The 19,359-nt window shown below is 39.7% G+C and overlaps 1 protein-coding gene across 4 annotated transcripts in view; it reads right to left on the bottom strand.

Annotated features, from left to right (window-relative positions):
* Window positions 1–941: 941 nt before the first annotated feature.
* Window positions 942–19,359, bottom strand: part of LOC134207889 (casein kinase I-like) — a 91,392-nt gene continuing 72,974 nt past the window's right edge. For all 4 annotated transcript variants that reach the window (XM_062683904.1, XM_062683907.1, XM_062683905.1 and 1 more), the window contains exon 3: window positions 942–3,839. In XM_062683904.1, coding sequence (XP_062539888.1) covers window positions 3,668–3,839 — 172 coding nt within the window. In that variant the 3' untranslated portion in view covers window positions 942–3,667. The remainder of the gene's footprint in view (window positions 3,840–19,359) is intronic.

Raw genomic sequence — 19,359 nt, forward strand, 5'->3', positions numbered from 1 at the left:
CTGCTCCGTATGTGTCATTCGTGGAGGAATTTCATCAAATTTACAATCACGGCAATTCGGAAACGGTTGTAAACGAAGTTCGACAAAGTTATCACATCGTACGACTAAGGACAGTAGTGAAGCAAATTGCCGCTTCGTGTCAGTGGTGTAAAGTGAAGAAGGCAAGCCCGAAGATTCCACGAATGGCACCACTGCCTTTGGCACGTTTGTCGTCGTTTACTCGGCCATTTACGTACACCGGAATCGACTACTTTGGGCCACTGCTAGTGAAACTAGGAAGGAGTGCGGTTAAACGGTGGATCTGCTTGTTCACCTGTCTCACCACCCGTGCCGTCCATGTCGAGGTTGCCCATAGACTATCTACGTCATCGTGTGTAAAGTGCGTTCGTCGATTTGTTTGCCGCCGTGGAGCGCCTGCTGAAATCTACACGGATAACGACACCAATTTCCATGGCGCCCTAACACCCAACCACTTTCTTCTAGGAAGTTCTAAGGGCGTTCGTCAGCCCACATTGCCAATTAATGATCCTGCTTCTGCGGTGAAGAATTCATGGAGTCTGATACAACATCAGCTCGACATTTTTTGGAAATGCTGGATTCGCGAGTATCTGCCAATGTTGACGAAGCGGATGAAATGGTTCGGTGATTTCAAGCCTGTAGCTGTAGGTCCTTATCGTGGACGAAACCAGAAGGAATAGCTGGATACGAATACGAGTCAAGGAGGTCGTGAAGGCGCAAGATGGAAGAGTTCGACAGGCTGTTGTCCAAACTGCGTGCAAGAACCTTGCCTTTGAGAACTATAGCGTGCTTGCGACGACGGTGCCTATTAGACTTCTGTTGAAAAATGTACCATTGTATCATGTCACGGAATGGCACAAACGTGGAGGGGATTACTCAACTATTCTTAGTGATTGTCATCTGTTCTACAGTTAAATAACAACTTTCATTTTGTTTAGGTTTTCTTTATTTAATAACTGTTTACTTCTTGCGTCATCCTATCATTTTTACCTTCATTCAATGAAAAAAAAATCATTACTTCCTAATAATAAATCCTTTCTACTGTAATCTGATTTATGCTTGTTTCTTCGCCTTGTTCTCCTTTTGCTGGTTTATCTTCCAACTTTTTTTTTATTTTTTTCTCGTTATGTTTTCATATTATTTCATTTTTTTATAGCTCTCAAGTTGAACAGAAGAAGAAATCAAGTTTTCCTTTTTTGTCTACGGGAGGAAAAGATAAGAACCATCCAGTGACAATGGAGGCCGTTGCTATCATCAACATTTTACTTCACACACACCAGCCCATGCTTCGGTGATCCAATTGACCGGAGAGCGCCAGCAAGAAGGACCCGCGAAGGGTCAATTGAACCTCCGAAATGATGAGAAAACAATCATGACATGCTCGTGAGCGGTGAGGCATTTCGCAGCGGCCAAGGCGGATGAAAAGTAATTGGCGAACGGTGAATGGTTCCCGGGGAGTCTAGAGGATGAAGGAAATATCAGAATTTCTAGAAGGAAGGAAAACACTGGCGGGTGCTGCACCCACACTCACGGATTCGTTTTCAATTACCCATCCATGGAAACTGTTTCGTCCGTGTTTTGCTTTGTCCTTATTTGTCTCACATAAACAATTATAGTCGTTAGATATTTGTAGGTTTCTGGTTTATCTTTATTATAGTTTAAAAAACTGTTTTTGTTTGTTTTGTTTTCTTTCTTGCTGTTTTGTCTAACACTTTAGTTTTTTTTCTAGAGAGAAGCATTACTGCCTGTCTCTCGTCAACGTCTGTTCGCCTTATGCTTTTTTCTTCTTTTGTTTAATTCAATATATTTACACATAATTTGTTACCTCCTCTTTGTTTTTTTCTTTATTCTGATAGTATATTCGATTAATTTATAATTAATTTCTGTATTTTCCGCAATTGTTTGTTACTTTTTTTCAACGTAAACTCTATGCATTGTTTGACGTTGCTGTTGCTGTAAATGGTATCCTCTCCTTCTCTCGAGGGCACCGGTAAACAATAGGGAGGAAACGTACTTTCTGAAACATAAATCTGTCGGTCTAAATCTACGGGCTGTAGGACGCTTCGTTTCCGAATTTGAATTTGAAATAAAAAGAAATGGACAGGGCTCACCATTTGCGGTTTGTCCCACACGATCCAACCCGTAGAACAGAACCTAAAAGACACAGCATCCAGACAGAAAGATCGATTATCATCTTTGTTGGTTTTCACTCTATCGACAGTACAAGAAACTAGTACTCTGACACAGGGGAATATTTTCGCATCCGTAGTTGAACAGTTTTAAATCCCAGAACAATAGAAACCATCAAATCAAATTTGAAAGTTTATGTGCTAAAACGGGGAACGTGTGGCGGGCACACGTTAGCAGGCATCTAACGGAGAGAAGGTGGAACAACGAGAACAGAGAATTGTTATTTTAAGAGGGGATTTTGTTGCAGTTTCGTTTTCAACAGTAGTTTTTTTTTGAGACACAGAGTCACATTGCTACGAGAAAACGGCACAGATCCATTCTAATGCTACATGATTCTTTTTTTTTCTTTGCGTTTTACTCTGGTTTGCATAATGTTGCTTTGTTGTATTGGCTGTGTTTATTATTGTTCCTTCTTTCTCCTAATTAGGTTGGTTAAATTCTTGGTTTTCTGCTTTTCTGTTTATTGTTGAGAATATGCAAAAGTTGATAGCAAAGAAAACCAAAATTATTTTAACTAAAACCTAGAGTTGGAAAACGAAAACATTAGGCAAACGCTGTTTTATTTATCCATTTGTGTATGCTATTTCGTAATAGTACTTGTAGAGTAAAAGCGTTTGACCGCATTGTTTCCTTGTTCTGTATTTGCACAATAGGAGTAGAGTAATACAGAATTATTTCATCGGTATGTACGGGGAGATAAAACGAATTTGACGATGGTATGATTGTGGTTGTGATTGGTGACAGTGGCGCAGCATGACTTACGATTTATATTTGAGAGAACGGGAGGAACACGAGAGACCATGAACGATGAAACAATGGATTTGTTTTACTGTGTATGAGTTTTTATGAATGAGTGTTTTCTGAGTGCGTGGGTGACGATTGGCCAATAGGCACGAACCAGACAGAGACGGGAAGTGCAGTTCTTTTGTTTGATATTCGTCTCCGCGCATGCCATTGGCAGATTGGCACACTCACACTCGCCTGATCCACTTACGCTTCCAACCGATATTTGTTGTAATCCATCATCTAACAATTATATTTAATTTTACATACTTTGTTTGTAATTAAAGTTAAGAGTTTGCTAATGTTTTGTTTTCTTTTCGTTTTATTCTCAGCAAGATTTTTTGCCACATTCCACTCGTTTCGCTTACAAGTGTTTTTATTTGTTTTACCTAATTCACCTTCTTCTGTGCTGACCTTTCTCTGTTGCCCATGAATCAAAAAAATCCGGTTCTGTATCCACATTCATCACGTCTGCGTCGGCATCTTCCTCATCAAATTTTCTTTTCGTCTCCTTCTGCGCTTGCTTTGTTGCCTGTTCATTTTCCTGCTTCCTTCGCTTATAACAGCTTTACTTCCGTTCCTACTTCTTGTTATATGTTCCTTTCTCTCTCGTTTAAGTTTACTCAGTTTTAGTAATTGTAATATATTTTATACATAAAAAATAATTTCAAAACTTCTATTTCTCAGTTTCTGTTGGTTGCTTATCCTTATCACGCCGTTCCTCGCGATTTCCCTCGCCCGTGGCGTGGGGCAGCGCATTGGTGCCGCTCTTCAGTATCCCTCGCTGTTTCAGCATCGTCCAGTCAAAGGTGTAATCGTACTGATGATTTAGCGTACGGAATAGGATTCTGGAAAGAGAACAAGGGAGAAATGGAAGCGGTTAGTCGGTTGCTTGAACTAGCATATGAAATAAACATTTGACAATTTTAATCACATGGGGTATGAATAAATAAGATACAGAATGAACTGTGGCAGGTAATGTCAGAACATGGTTTTCCGACAAAGCTCTTTAAGCTGATCCAAATCGAGCGTCATAATACCCAGTGAGACATCCGATTCGTTCGTGACGTCAGACGAATTGAACAGCTTTCGGATGTTCAAGAAGATCCCCCGTACCTTAGCCAGCAAAGGACCTGCTTTGCGTACTAGGGTTAGGGACTCGATTATGACACTGACACCGAATTAAGAGGACTTCTATATTTGATGAGACGCTAGGAAAACCCAATTTTGCGATACGGTACAAATATTTGAAACTTTGAAAGACGTTTATGCTGAAAAGAATTTATCTTAGTAAAATGTGGCGACATTTATATCAAGAAAAAGCCCCACATCGCCGCAACACATTAAGTAATGAAAACCCTCCATTGTATTAGCAACGCAAGTTTGCGCCCCCGTCAGCATCGCAATAATAGCTGGTCTATTATGTTGCAGCAACATACCAACCGGTAAGCAACCAAGTAGAAGGTAGCTAGGCACCAGCCTCCTCCAACGCAACGACGACACGGTCGTCTCGGCGTTTCGAACAACGCAAATGCAACGGTCCGAGCATTGTCATCGGGCAGCCTATTCCATGTCTTGAACATGGTGGCACAGCTAGGGGATGATCCATTAATTACCAGTAGAAATGGTGTATGCTTCGTCCACCTAAGAGCGTGACGTGATTCATGGACGTTCCCGATATGTATTTTGATTGGGGGAATTCCTCTGGTCTAATATATTATTGCATTCAGCCTAACGAAATGATCGATTTCGTCGTTCATTGGGCATAACACCGGTTTTTATTCTACCGAATAAATTTACTCAAAATAGAAATTAAATAAAAAAGATCTTTATAATTGCGATTAATCTGCACTATATTTCTCCTTATTTTTGGCTTATTTTAGGAAGTCGCCCACGAGTTCTTAAACGTCGATTTCATACTTCCACCAATTTTCCATCTAGGTACATATTCAAAATCTGCGCAGCCGTGAGTTCAGCAACATTATATACTAAAATATAGGCAAAACATTTGATTTAGCTTATTTTTAAACAATTGTTTTGGTTTTGTTTCAGCAACAAAGCTTAGTTTTTACTGAGATTTAAGAAAATGGGTCCGTCTTTCTGTTCGAATCTTGTTAAAAGTTGCAAACATAACTTAGAGCTGAGATCCTGGCGAAATAACTAATGTAGCAATGTTGGCTGTCGAAGATGTCACTTAAATAGATATCATCTGATGAGTTATTGAAGTTAACACTAAATACAAATGATTTAGTGTCAGTCGAACATCAACCTTTTTGTACAACGCCGAGACCTCAATATCCAACAGTGAGCACATTTGCGAAACAAACTCAGACGAACGCCATAAAGATGTCCCACAATAATGTCACCGGCTAAAGCTTCACAACGAGAACGCGCATCCTTCCTACTCACTCCAAGTCGCTTGATTGTTGACGACGGCCTATCTCCTCCGAAGATGCCGCGATTTGGCCGTCCCATGAGAATGAGACAAGTGCAGTACACGTTCTGACTTCTGACTAAAGGGTGTGTGTCGGTAAAGTTACAACTCCGCGTGAGTGCCAAGTGCACAGTTTGTTGCTGTTGCTTGACGCGTTCGAACGGGCGCGCGCGCCCCCTTCACACCCGAGCTGTGGTTATGAAATGGAAGATACGCGAGGTGCAGCAAAGATGTTCACTTGCACCATAATAAGTCAGGTCGCCCGCTAGCTTGTCAAGGTAGATATTCGAATCGAGCGGCGGCGCCACCAGGAGGGAGTGTCGTCGCGGTGTGATTCGTGGGATTGATGTTGGAGTGCGGTTGCTTCGGACAACTATGTTTAGACAGTAATTATCGAGCTGAAAATAGATTTTGTTTAACTCATTGAGGGAATGTTGAGGCAGTAGCGAAGTATGTGTATACGTTTGGGGCAAAATTGTTTACCATAAATGAAATATTCCTCACACAACATGTTATCGAGTGGAATGATGATTTTCAGATTTGTTTTCTGTAGGCAATTAAGGCAAATAAAAAGGTTGAATAAAATTCGTTGGGTCAGGATTCACCTAAAGATGCGCTGTGACTATGGCAAATCACCACGTTAAATGGATTTACCCAGCGTTACAGGTGAATTCTTCAATGAAAATCAATTAAAAAAAATTAAGTCGAACACAATTTTTGATTTGGATAAAATTTTCACGCGATAGGTAGGGGAAAATACCTATTCTTGGCAGTCTAAGACATTCGGCAAATTGAATAGTAAAAATCTAGACCAACATTTGAAAAGGGCGTAACAGCCAAAATTTATTCCTTCTGATTCTTCGTCCACATATAAAGCTATATATGTAGACGAAGAACCAGAAGGAATAAATTTTGGTTGTTACGCCCTTTTCAAATGTTGGTCTAGAAATAATGAATAATTACACTAAAACACAGGTACAGTTCAACTGGTATACATTTGTATGCTCTTTCTTTGATGATTGGTGTCCATTAAATAGGTATAACAGCTTTTACCACAAACTCAGTAAATTTAATATAAAGTAACAGGTCAACGTTTCTTCTATTGGCATAGCAATTTCTATTATCAGCAATGAGTTTCCTCCTTTTAGCAACTAGACTTGGAAGTAGAAAACTGGTAATGTATTGGTGCCAAATGCTGGTTGTTTATATCCTCAAGTAGTAAAATTCATTCATATAAAACGGCCGCACGCTCATCTTGCCTCACTCAATTTTGGAACAAACTTTATTGTTTCTCAAAACTGGCTTAAAACAAAACATGAATTTTTAGCCTTGGTATCAATTTTATGTCATATAGACAGATATGCAAAAGCATTTAAACACATTGTAAAACAAATTTAACCCTTATGCGGCCAACAAAAAACAGACGTGAGTGGCAGGTAGGGTACCCGTGTACCCAGGGTGTCAGGCCATTTGGCCGAATGCCGTCTGGCCGAATGCCGTTTGGCCGAATGCCATTTGGCCGAATGCCGTTTGGCCGAACGGGTCGTTTGGCCGAATGCCGTTTGGCCGAACAGTTGAATAAATTGACCTCAAATTACGACTAGCGAAGAGTGAGAAATGAATCGTGAGTAATGAGAAGTAAGAAGTGAGAAGTGAGATGTGCAAAGTGTGAAGAGAAAAGTGAACAGAGAACAGAGAACTTCTTTCTTCTTCCTTCTCCTTCTTCCTTCTCCTTTTTCCTTCTTTCTTTTTCCTTCTTCCTTTTCTCTTTCTCCTTTTTCCTTCTTCTTTCTTTCTTTCTTCTTTCTTCTGCTTTCTTATTCCTTTTTACTTCTTCCTTCTTCCTTCTACCTTTTTCCTTCTTCCATCTTCCATCTTCCATCTTCCAACTTCCATCTTACTTCTTCCTTATTCCATCTTCCTTCTTCCTTCTTCCTTCTTCATCCTTCCTTCTTCCTTCTTCCTTCTTCCTTCTTCCTTCTTCCTTCTTTCTTCTTCCTTCTTCCTTCTTTCTTCTTCTATCTTCCTTCTTCCTTCTTCCTTCTTCCGTCTTCCTTCTTCCTTCTTTCTTCTTCCCTTTTCCTTCTTCCTTCTTCGTTCTTCCGTCTTCTAACTTCCTTCTTCTAACTTCCTTTTTCCTTCTTCCTTCTGCCTTCTTCCTTCTTCCTTCTTCGTTCTTCCTTCTTCCTTCTTCCTTCTTCCTTCTTCCTTCTTCCTTCTTCTTTTTTCCTTCTTCCTTTTTCCTTCTTCTTGCTTTCTTCTTTCTTCTTCCTTCTTCCTTCTTCCTTCTTCATTCTTCCGTCTTCCTTCTTCCTTCTTCCTTCTTCCTTCTTTGTTCTTCCTTCTTCCTTCTTTGTTCTTCCTTCTTCCTTCTTCCTTCTTCTTTCTTCCTTCTTCTTTCTTCCTTCTTCCTTCTTCCTTCTTCCTTATTCCTTCTTCCTTCTTCTTGCTTCCTTCTTTCTTCTTCCTTCTTCCTTATTTCTTCTTTCTTCTTCATTTTCCTTCTTTCTTCTTCCTTCTTCCTTCTTCCTTATTCCTTCTTCCTTCTTCTTGCTTCCTTCTTTCTTCTTCCTTCTTCCGTCTTCCTTCTTCTTTCTTTCTTCTTCCTTCTTCCTTTTTCCTTCTTCCTTCTTCCTTTTTCCTTCTTCCTTCTTTCTTCTTTCTTCTTCCTCCTTCCTTCTTTCTTCTTCCATCTTCCTTCTTCCTTTTTCCTTCTTCTTTTTTCCTTCTTCCTTTTTCCTTCTTCCTTTTTCCTTTTTCCTTCTTCCTTTTTTCCTTCTTCCTTCTTCCTTCTTCCTTCTCCCTTTTCCTTTCTTCCTTTCTCCCTTCTTCCTTCTTCCTTTTTTCTATTTCCTTCTTTTTACTTACTTCTTCCTTCTTCTTGCTTCCTTCTTCCTTCTTCCTTCATCCTTTTTTCTACTTCCTTCTTCCTTCTTCTTGCTTCCTTTTTCCTTCTTTCTTCTTCATTCTTCCTTCTTCCTTGGTCCTTATTTCTTTTTTCTTCTTTCTTCTGTCTTCTTTCTTCTTCCTTCTTCTTTCTTCATTGTTTCTTATTTTTCCTTTTTCGTCCTTGATTCTTTCTTCTTTCTTTTTCCTTCTTCTTTGTTTATTCTTCATTCAGAGAATTTCAACTGTTCGGCCAAACGGCATTCGGCCAGATGGCGTTCGGCCAAATGACCCTTTCGGCCAAATGGCATTCGGCCAAACGACATTCGGCCAAACGGCATTCGGCCAAATGACCCTAAACCGTACCCAGATATTGACATTTTCATGACTTTTACCATTTTCAACCTATTTGAATAATGTTGGCCATTTTGAAGAAGGGAACTTAAATGCTTTTTGTCCGCTGCCAAGATTTACATCTTTTGCCTTTTGTAATGCCTTAGAATCATAAGCAAAAGTCAATCAACCAGTTTCAAATACATATATAACTTGCTCTTTGCGGTCCTTACATGATATGTTTGTTTCATAAAAAAAAATCATGGTGGTTGTGTACAAGACACGACCGCTCGACGTAAACTACGTAAAACCAAATCTATACACATATGAATGATTTTTTGTCTGTCTGCCCTTATATACTAGGAAACGGCATGAACATTTGTATGCAGAGGTTTTTTGGGAACGATAAAGATTCTTATGATGGTATTAGACCCCTCCTCATCTGAAAGGGGGATTCCCATACAAATGAAGTACAATTTTCTGCTTTAATCGAAAATCGGGAAAATAAAATAAAGTAAAAATATATAGGTTAAAAAAAATCTAGGTTATCAAATTATTATTGTAAATATTAGTGTAAATAGTTAGTTAGGCTATCAAATTTTAAAAATTAACTAATGCCTCCTCAAGGTTAACATGTAAAAACTGAACACAAAACAATTACCCTTAGAAAACAAACAAGAAAAAAAAAACAAATGAAGATGAAGGGCCAGGTGGCCAAACACTTAAACTGATACACTATTGTATGAACACAAAAAGAAAATGAAAATAAATTGAATTTAAGTGAAAAAAAAGTATAGAGGGAATGACGGCTTTGGCAGGTTTTGTTCTATTATTGACAGGGGTTTTTTATGACTGACTAGGCTCAAATTTGGCCTAAACATTCTTTGTATATATATCAAAGAATATTGTGGCCAAATTTCATAAAATTTGGTCGACAAAAACCCTCCTGCCAATAATAGAACAAAACCTGCCAAAGCCGTCTTTCCCCCTAATTAATCAATTTTAGGTGAAACGAAGCTCGTCGGTTCTGGTAGTATAGTATATCTATCTATATTAATAAAAATGAAATGGTCTATGTTCGTATCCGCATAACTCGAAAACGGCTGGATGGATTTTCTTCATCCCTTCAGCAAATATGTTCGTTATCGTTTCCGATGGGTTTATATGATATTTCCTCATGCTAAAATCACGAATAAGGTTGACCAAGTCGTGAAAAGCTTAAATTAAGAACCGTATGGAAATTTGGTAGGGTAGTTCACAACGCGCATTTTCGCCTACTCTGCAGGACAACGTCTGCCGGGTCGACTAGTTAACAATATATTCCACCTCGTGAGTCTTCATATGTTGAATAATGGGCAGCACTGTCCTATCCAGCCGCTGGAGCCACCCCATTCGTACACTACGTTTCACAGTTGAATACTATATATAATAGCCCTGTTTGTCTGTCCGGTGACTAGCCAACCAGACGCAGCACGCGGGGAAATTCTCACAAAAAATAAAATATTTGACACTTCAAATCTTTTTTACTATCAGATGCAGAAAACAAAACCAACCTTAGACAACCAGACACAGCATTTGGTGAAAAAAATCACAGACAACAGACGTTGAAAATTTTGATTTTTTTATGCATGAATTAATGAACCGTTTATATTTAAAAAAAAAACACTTGCCACGGGCGCTACTGCGTCCACAAATAAACTAGTAATAGATAATACCCTAAAAGTAGGCAATTATTTATGGTTGAAATGCGCTATGTAGGAATAAGAATGGTTATGGTTTTTTTTTATTTGCTTGGAAAGTATTGAAGTTGCAAAAGGAAAACGGTCCTGTCAGCCACATAAGGGTTCAAATACTACAGTGTTGCTATCACTTTTGATATAATTCATGGTCTGCGTAAAAATCTGAATAGAAGCATTTGTATTTTAACACTTTTGTCTAAATACAGTCGCGATTCGCTGGTTGGGCCACGACCTCGACCCAACTAACGAATTCGTTTTTTTAGTTGGGCCAACTGACAGCCATTTGAACACGTGTATTTCGACTTGAACATCACAAATGATGTCCAGTGACGCCCAGTCCCGTTTTCCGTGTTTACATTGAATTTTGACGTACGGGTGCTTTTTAGTTGGACCATGACTCAACCAGCGGAGGCTCAACTAAAAAGTGGCCCTAGTATTAAAATCCCAACCAGCGAATCCCGACTGTACATGCCTTCGCCGGATATTTTGTTCGTATTTTTGCTAAAATCAAATCACATAGAATTGTGCGTGGTATCTTTTAAGCGTGTGTTTGATGCCGTCGTGCGGGGCTTCTTTTAATTCCGGGGGCTACTTTGGATTTAAGATTAAAAAAAAAAATAAACGGAAAAAATACCAAATTTGACACAGAACACTAAACATTCTTTGCATATCAAAGAATATTGTGGCCAAATTTCATAAAATTCGGTCGACAAAAACCCCCTGCCAATAATAGAACAAAACCTGCCAAAGCCGTCTTTCCCCCTAGTAATTTTCGTTATAATTATTGTTATAAAATGTCCAAAGTAGCCCCAAAAGAAGCCCCGCACGACGGTATGCTCACTAACACATTCTCTCGCTCTATTCCGAAGTATGCTGCTGTCAAAGAAAACGAACAGTCCTGATTTTATTTAGAGAAACATAAAGCAAATATTGCATAAATTTGCTCTTTGTAATGATAATCAAGTGGTGATAAAGTGTAAAAAGTAGTCAATGTACTTAGTTTGTCGTGTCATACGCAATAAAGAGGAGAAACAGGCGATCCAAAAAAGTAAGTTTGCTTTTCGTTTCGTGCACTGCTTTCTTTGGCGATGCAATAATGGCAAGGATTTCGTAGGTGCAAACTTGTTTCGGTGATTAACTCATCAAATCTGGCTACTTTTACACAAACAACTTATTCAAATGAAAGCTGAGACTTGAAATTGTGTGATTGAATCAAAATTATGTTCATAAATAGGGTATGTTTGCTGGAAAACGCAAATATTGTTGAAGGTGCCATCAACTGTCGCACCCTGCCAATGCCGTATCAGGGTGTCGACTCAAATTTGAGAATAAAATTCCCTGACTTTCCCTGACTTTCCAGACCATTCCTCGAAAAATTCCAGGCATGATTTTTTTTTCAATTCCTAGAAGCGTGGGAAAATCTATGCATGAGTGAATCCTTGAAGTCCATTTGAGTTCCTGAGCTACTGGAAGCCCAAGTAAATGCGCAGAACTCCTGAAAGATTTTCATAATTCACATCTTTCCAAAATTGGCCCCAATTAATGTTATAAGTTTTTGGTGCCTACATCCACCATTGGGAATTCTTACGGACTCCTTGGTGTCGCAATAGACCTTCCAGACTACTGACGGACTTCTTCAAATCGATCAAGTTTTTATTATCTTTCTGGAAATTTGCGTGAAGTCTTGTATCTTTTGACACGACCTTCTAATGCCGTTAAAAAGTCTTACGGATAAGGTATTTTCGTGACCATCGAGAAATCTCCATTGGCTCTTAAGTATACTTACGGAGTAAGAATTCTTATTCACACTGTGGAGTTTATGGACTTCTAAAAATAGTTACGAACTGCTTGCAATCTTCCGGATAATCAAGAATGCAATTCCTACAATCTATGCATCACTTACAGTAAGCCCAGCAGGCGATTCATTAAACAGGCAGGTTAGCAGGCGATTCATTAAACTTAAATAGGAACATCTAATAGAGTTTTTTGAAGAACTCGTGGAAATATGTTTGAAGATTCTTAGCATATTCTTTATATGAATTAAAAAAAAAACACATTAATAAAGTTAAGCAGCTGGAGCAGACATACGATGGATGCCCACTGCGGGACGTCAAAATCGTCATCGGTGACATGAACGCTCAGGTAGGAAGGGAGGAAATGTATAGACCGGTCATCGGACCGGACAGTCTGCATACCGTATCGAACGACAACGGCCAACGATGCATAAACTTTGCAGCCTCCCGCGGACTGGTAGTCCGAAGCACTTTCTTCCCCCGTAAGAATATCCACAAGGCCACATGGAAATCACCTAATCAAGTAACGGAAAACCAAATCGACCACGTTCTAATCGACGGTAAATTCTTCTCCGACATCACGAACATACGCACTTACCGCAGTGCGAATATTGAATCCGACCACTACCTCGTCGCAGTATGTACGCGCTCAAAACTCTCGACGGTGATCAACACGCGTCGGAGTCGTCCGCCGCGGCTTAACATTGGGCGGCTACAAGACGGTAGACTAGCCCAAGACTACGCGCAGCAGCTGGAAGTGGCACTCCCAACGGAAGAGCAGCTAGGCGCAGCATCTCTTGAAGATGGCTGGAGAGATATTCGATCCGCCATTGGAAGCACCGCAACCGCTGCACTAGGCACGGTGGCTCCGGATCAGAGAAACGACTGGTATGACGGCGAATGTGAGCAGTTAGTTGAGGAGAAGAATGCAGCATGGGCGAGATTGCTGCTACACCGCACGAGGGCGAACGAGGCACGATACAAACGGGCGCGGAACAGACAAAACTCGATTTTCCGGAGGAAAAAGCGCCAGCAGGAAGATCGAGACCGTGAAGAGACGGAGGAACTGTACCGCGCTAATAACGCACGAAAGTTCTATGAGAAGTTGAACCGTTCACGTAAGGGCCAAGTGCAACAGCCATATATGTGTAAGGACATAAACGGAAACCTTCTTACAAACGAGCGTGAGGTGATCCAATGGTGGCGGCAGCACTACGAAGAGCACCTGAATGGCGATATGGCAGACAACGGTGGCGCTATGGTAATGAACCTAGGAGCACGCGCGCAGGACATGCGACTTCCGGCTCCGAATCTCCAGGAAATCCAGGAGGAGATCGGCCGGCTGAAAAACAACAAAGCCCCTGGAATTGACCAACTACCAGGAGAGCTGTTTAAACACGGTGGTGAGGCACTGGCTAGAGCGTTGCACTGGGTGATTACCAAGGTTTGGGAGGATGAGGTTCTGCCGCAGGAGTGGATGGAAGGTGTCGTGTGTCCCATCTGCAAAAAGGGCGATAAGCTGGATTGTAGCAACTACCGCGCAATCACATTGCTGAACGCCGCCTACAAGGTACTCTCCCAAATTTTATGCCGCCGACTAACACCAATTGCAAGAGAGTTCGTGGGGCAGTACCAGACGGGATTTATGGGTGAACGCTCTACCACAGACCAGGTGTTCGCCATACGTTAGGTATTGCAGAAATGCCGCGAATACAAAGTGCCCACACATCATCTATTTATCCACTTCAAAGCCGCATATGATACAATCGATCGGGACCAGCTATGGCAGCTAATGCACGAAAATGGATTTCCGGATAAACTGATACGGTTGATCAAGGCGACGATGGATCGGGTGATGTGCGTAGTTCGAGTTTCAGGGGCATTCTCGAGTCCCTTCGAAACGCGTAGAGGGTTACAGCAAGGTGATGGTCTTTCGTGTCTGCTATTCAACATCGCTTTGGAGGGAGTAATACGAAGGGCAGGGATTGACACGAGTGGTACGATTTTCACGAAGTCCGTTCAGTTATTTGGTTTCGCCGACGACATTGATATCATGGCACGTAACTTTGAGAGGATGGAGGAAGCCTACATCAGACTGAAAAGCGAAGCTAAACGGATTGGACTAGTCATCAATACGTCGAAGACGAAGTACATGATAGAAAGAGGCTCAAGAGAGGTCAATGTAAGCCACCCACCACGAGTTTCTATCGGTGGTGACGAAATCGAGGTGGTTGAAGAATTCGTGTACTTGGGTTCACTAATGACCGCCGATAACGATACCAGCAGATAAATTCGGAGGCGCATAGTGGCTGGAAATCGTACGTACTTTGGACTCCGTAAGACGCTCCGATCGAATAGAGTTCGCCGCCGTTCCAAACTGACTATCTACAAAACGCTTATAAGACCGGTAGTCCTCTACAGACACCAGCCCTGGACGATGCTCGTGGAGGACCAATGCGCACTGGGAGTTTTCGAAAGGAAAGTGTTGCGTACCATCTATGGTGGGTTGCAGTTGGCGGACGGTACGTGGAGGAGGCGAATGAACCACGAGTTGCATCAGCTGTTGGGAGAACCATCCATCGTTCACACCGCGAAAATCGGAAGACGGGAACAAGAAGGCGAGGTGCACAGCGGGCAAGGTGGATCGATCAGGTGGAGGACGATTTGCGGACCCTCCGCAGACAGCGTGGTTGGCGAAGTGCAGCCTTGGACCGAGCTGAATGGAGAAGACTTTTATGTGCAGCACAGGCCACTCCAGCCTTAGCCTGATAATAAATAAATAAATCGTTCCTGCTCTATACGCCATGGGTTTAATTCCAGATCGTTTCTATCTCCATCCTATAGGTACCTTAATCTTGACCATTCTAGCAGTCACTGTTAGAAGTGAATCAAAGCTATTTCTGCATCCGTTTTTTCTTTTCTATACCATTGGCAACACGTTAATTAAAACGAATATCTAGTAAGCGATAGAAGCATTGCTATCAATTATTTTTAATTGTAAGTTCTTATTTGAAAAATAAACGAGCTCATTATATAATTTTTATCCAAATTGTGATTAATATATCAAAGATTTTTTAAGCAAAATATTTTTCTTGAAAAAACATTAAAGCGTTCTTCAGAAAAATAATAAGAACTACCGAAAAAGGAAGTTAAAGATGAGAGATGTTTTCATATCATAAAGCACTTCTATTCAATATGAAGGGTGCTTGGTGGCCTTGTGTCACTGCTTCTGCCTCATAAGCAGTAGATTAAGGGTTTGATCCCTGGCCCTTTCCAATTTCCTATTAGATAATTTCGTTAATCATATAACTCAATCTCTTTGCGAATCAAATTCTCATTGCTAGCAAGTATGATTCTAAATATAGAATTGTTATAAAAAGCTGCCTGTTACTTAGTAGCAATAAATAAAATGAAAAAAAATAGATTGGTATTCATTTGTACCTGCATACGAATGTTTTATACGGTCGCTATGCTCGTGCAGGCCTCATACAATTAAGAATGTTTGAGGTTGATGTGCGGGTAGCGATGGTGTGGTAAACGTGTGCGTGGTATTAGAATCCAATAGCATTCAAATTCCAATTGTGAAAAAATGAATCCCATTAGAATTCACTTTAATACTTTCTCATTACTCTAGTACTTCTAATTCTCATTCATATATTCCTATCCCATAGATCGCATCATTTACCAAAGTGAATCCAGATAATATATCCCTTCATACTAACACAATATCCTATCCTAAGACTATCGTGGAGATGCAGAGGTATACTCGGTCTCTAGTAGCAACGAGAGTTGAACTAATAATCCTTCCTTCCCTTGATGACCGTAAGGACTTAGTAAAATGCATTGAATTTCCGAAATTTGCACATTGAGAATGATAGCTAAACCCAAGCTCCATTCAATTGGTTCCCTGTGCAATTTCGCAAATTCTAATCAATCACGGAGTAGCAACTACGAATTGTATGGTTATCCTGCTCATGCTCATAAAACACTTCTATTCAATATGGGCTCTAGGCATTCGTATTCCGTTGTTATGAACTTGCTCAAAATAATGCCTTATCAAGTAAAAAAAATAACATGCTTTAGGAACTTGAGATAGGACTGATTTAAGAAAAAATAAATGTTTTTAAAACGTTCATACTTAAAATCGGATTCATTATTCAAAAACTAGACAGCTCAAGAAATATTTTTGTCAGATTTCTCTGAGAATTTCAAAGCGGATTTTAAAATGCTTGATGTTTTTAGGGAAAGCATTTTATAAGAAATGGAGTATCGCTAATGGTTTTACAGACCACCATGTGTTGGAAATTTTGTTTTAAATGCAGATATACTTCCAAGATTCCAGTTTAATATCTTAGCTTTAGAATGATTTTTGACATTTTGGAAATTCTGTAATGCTGATATAATTTTCTAAAATTACCAATCAGATTTATAGACGGTAAAGTGTGTTTCTTGAATAGAAACAATTTAGAAGTTTTAACTAAGAAACATATGACACTAAGCAGATTTAAGAGCTAATGTGTTTGTATTTCGAGAAGAAAGCTGGGATACGTGAAAGGATATAAGAAGCAAAAGTGTTATCGATTATGATTTCTTCAATATTTGAACTGAAAATTTATTCCTGAAATTTATGAAATCTCTGGCACTTGAGATTAGTTTTTATTTATTTACAGTTCTCTGAAAATCTCTGAAAAAATATGTAAAAATTTTGATTTGAAAAGTGTATTGGAGGTAACCACTTTCCTTCGATGGGACTCAAACTCATAACTCTCAATACTGAGGGCAAAATCTTCCAGAAAATCCGAAAAAAAATCTTTTTAAAGATTGATAACTTTCTGTAAACATAATTCTTGAGTTAAGACGTAATTTCTAAAACCTATGGTTGTCAAAGAATTTCTGTGTTGTTATGCTGGAAACGAAGAAATTATTCAACTGTTGAGAAACCACGGAAAATTTGGGATTTCTGAGCTCATAAAAATTCCTTATAAAAATATACGTCCTAATAAAATACAAAACTATAACAATTTGATAACAAAACTCATTCAAACAGCATTTCATGAGTCCTAGAATTTAAATAAAATGTGAACATTTGTCAGAAACAAATGTTAAGTTAATTTATTAGTTAGTTAATTATAGCTTTTATTTAGTCTATCCAAACAAAACTAAAAATCAAATTCCTGATTATTTCCCGGTTTTTCCCGGTTCTATATGATTCCCGGTTAATTCCCGGATTTCCCGGTTCAGTGGCCACCCTGTGTATGCCATCTAATTAGGGCTTGGGAACATCGGAAAATTTTTGTAAGGATAGACTTCAGTCGTAAATTTGATTCTCTACAACAATAAGCAATCGTAAATGAAGCCCTATGTAGAGAGATTTGACCATTTCCTTCCTACGACTGTTTTCAAAGATTAGAATATCTTTGAGCAAAATGCTGAATCAAAAGTTATTTGGCATGGCTAAAATTAGTGGAAAACGAAAAATTGATTATATATCCAGTATAATGGAACCATAAAGATATGCCAAATATTCAAACATTGCTTTTTGTTGTTGAAGCAATTCGATCTAGATTAGAAGGTGAAAAATTTGATGGTGCTCTACAGACACCATGGGCGGGAGAGGGTTAAATTTTAGACCTCATTAGATTTAAAATTTTATTCATAAAATTTTCACCTAGAACTAAATTTGCGCGAGACCTTGTAATCGTAATGTAAATCCGCGGAAATCGCGAAATCCGCGTAGTCGTAACAACTCTGGAATTTAGATTTAAGGAATTCGGATTAAATATTGCGTGAAATTCCGCAAATGCGAGAAATAACTAGATTTTGAAATGCTTTAACGATTCTGATAGTTTTATTTTTCATTTGTGCTGTAGAAATATCAAAATTTTCATTTTTGTATCGGTAAACAAGTATAAAGTGAGGTTAAAAGACGCCACTGAATGAAAACAGGCTAAGGTGCTTAACTTGTTATACATGGAAGTCTGTTAAAACTCTTTAATTTGACTAACGAACACATTTTGATACATTCCATTTACATTCATCAAAAATCAACATTTCTCTTCAAAATAATACTGTACATATTTAATAATCTCTTTATTGCGGTAGTGCTTCAATAACAGTGATTTAGCAAATTTGATACAAATCTTGCTGACACGGTGTTTAAATCCTTCATAACAGGTCGTTTTACCCTGATGTAGTCTCCTGCCTCCGCTATTCTGATCATTTTTGTCGAGATGCCTTTCGCAATACGCTACCTATCGTGGCGAGTGTGTATAGAAAGACCAAAAGGAGATTATATTTCATTTCTCTCTAAATTCAAGCCCCGCTTCTAAACCCATCATCATCTACGTCAATCCCAGCCATCGCATCGCAACAAACCGAGCTCCGCACTGGCCTCCAACTAAATGAAGGCCATTTCCCATGAAGTGCAGCGAAGAAACCAACCAGCAGCAGCGCCAGCATGCTTCTTCTCGTGTATTATCTGTGGCAGCTGTTCTCCGTCAGAAAGACCCAGGAGGTAGGTGCAATGTACACAATGCTCATTCGGGTACCCGATCAGCCCTATTTGCGTGGCTTGAGAGCATATGCGAATTATTGACTGACCAAAAAATCTGATGATTTAGGTTCACCTGATGGCTCGTTCTGCACCCAGACCGTGCGATGTGAACTGGGTTTCCCGGTAGCGAAATGAAGCGCCGCACCGAAGAACGTCGCTGACGATGCCCGGTTGAATAGGCCAGCCAAATTCGCAATTACCTTCGTGTGTCCGAATAGTGGAGAGAGAGACCATCGAGTACTCAACGATGCTCTCGGAATGGCGATTTCGACTTCTTCGAGGTCAACCCACCGTCGAAAATGCTCCACGCAAATCTTCGCCTTGCGTACCAGGAAACTAGGGTAGGACGAAAATCATATTTCGGAATTTTCAACATCTGGTAAATCGAGTATAACTTTGAACGTAAAAAAGTGTTATTTGAAATTGAACGTCAAATTGAAACAGTTTCAGGTTACTGAGCGTGTGAAATAAATGATATTCGTCAATTTTACAAAAAAAAACTTCTGATAGCTTATATACCCATTGTGGTTCATCACGGCTTTCTTGTTAATGATTTTTCTATGATTTGAACTTTTGAACGTAGATTCTGAAAAATCTATCTAAAAAATATCCGCTTCAAAAGTTAACTCA

The sequence above is a fragment of the Armigeres subalbatus genome, chromosome 1, assembly GCF_024139115.2.
Source record: "Armigeres subalbatus isolate Guangzhou_Male chromosome 1, GZ_Asu_2, whole genome shotgun sequence".
NCBI lineage: Eukaryota > Metazoa > Arthropoda > Insecta > Diptera > Culicidae > Armigeres > Armigeres subalbatus.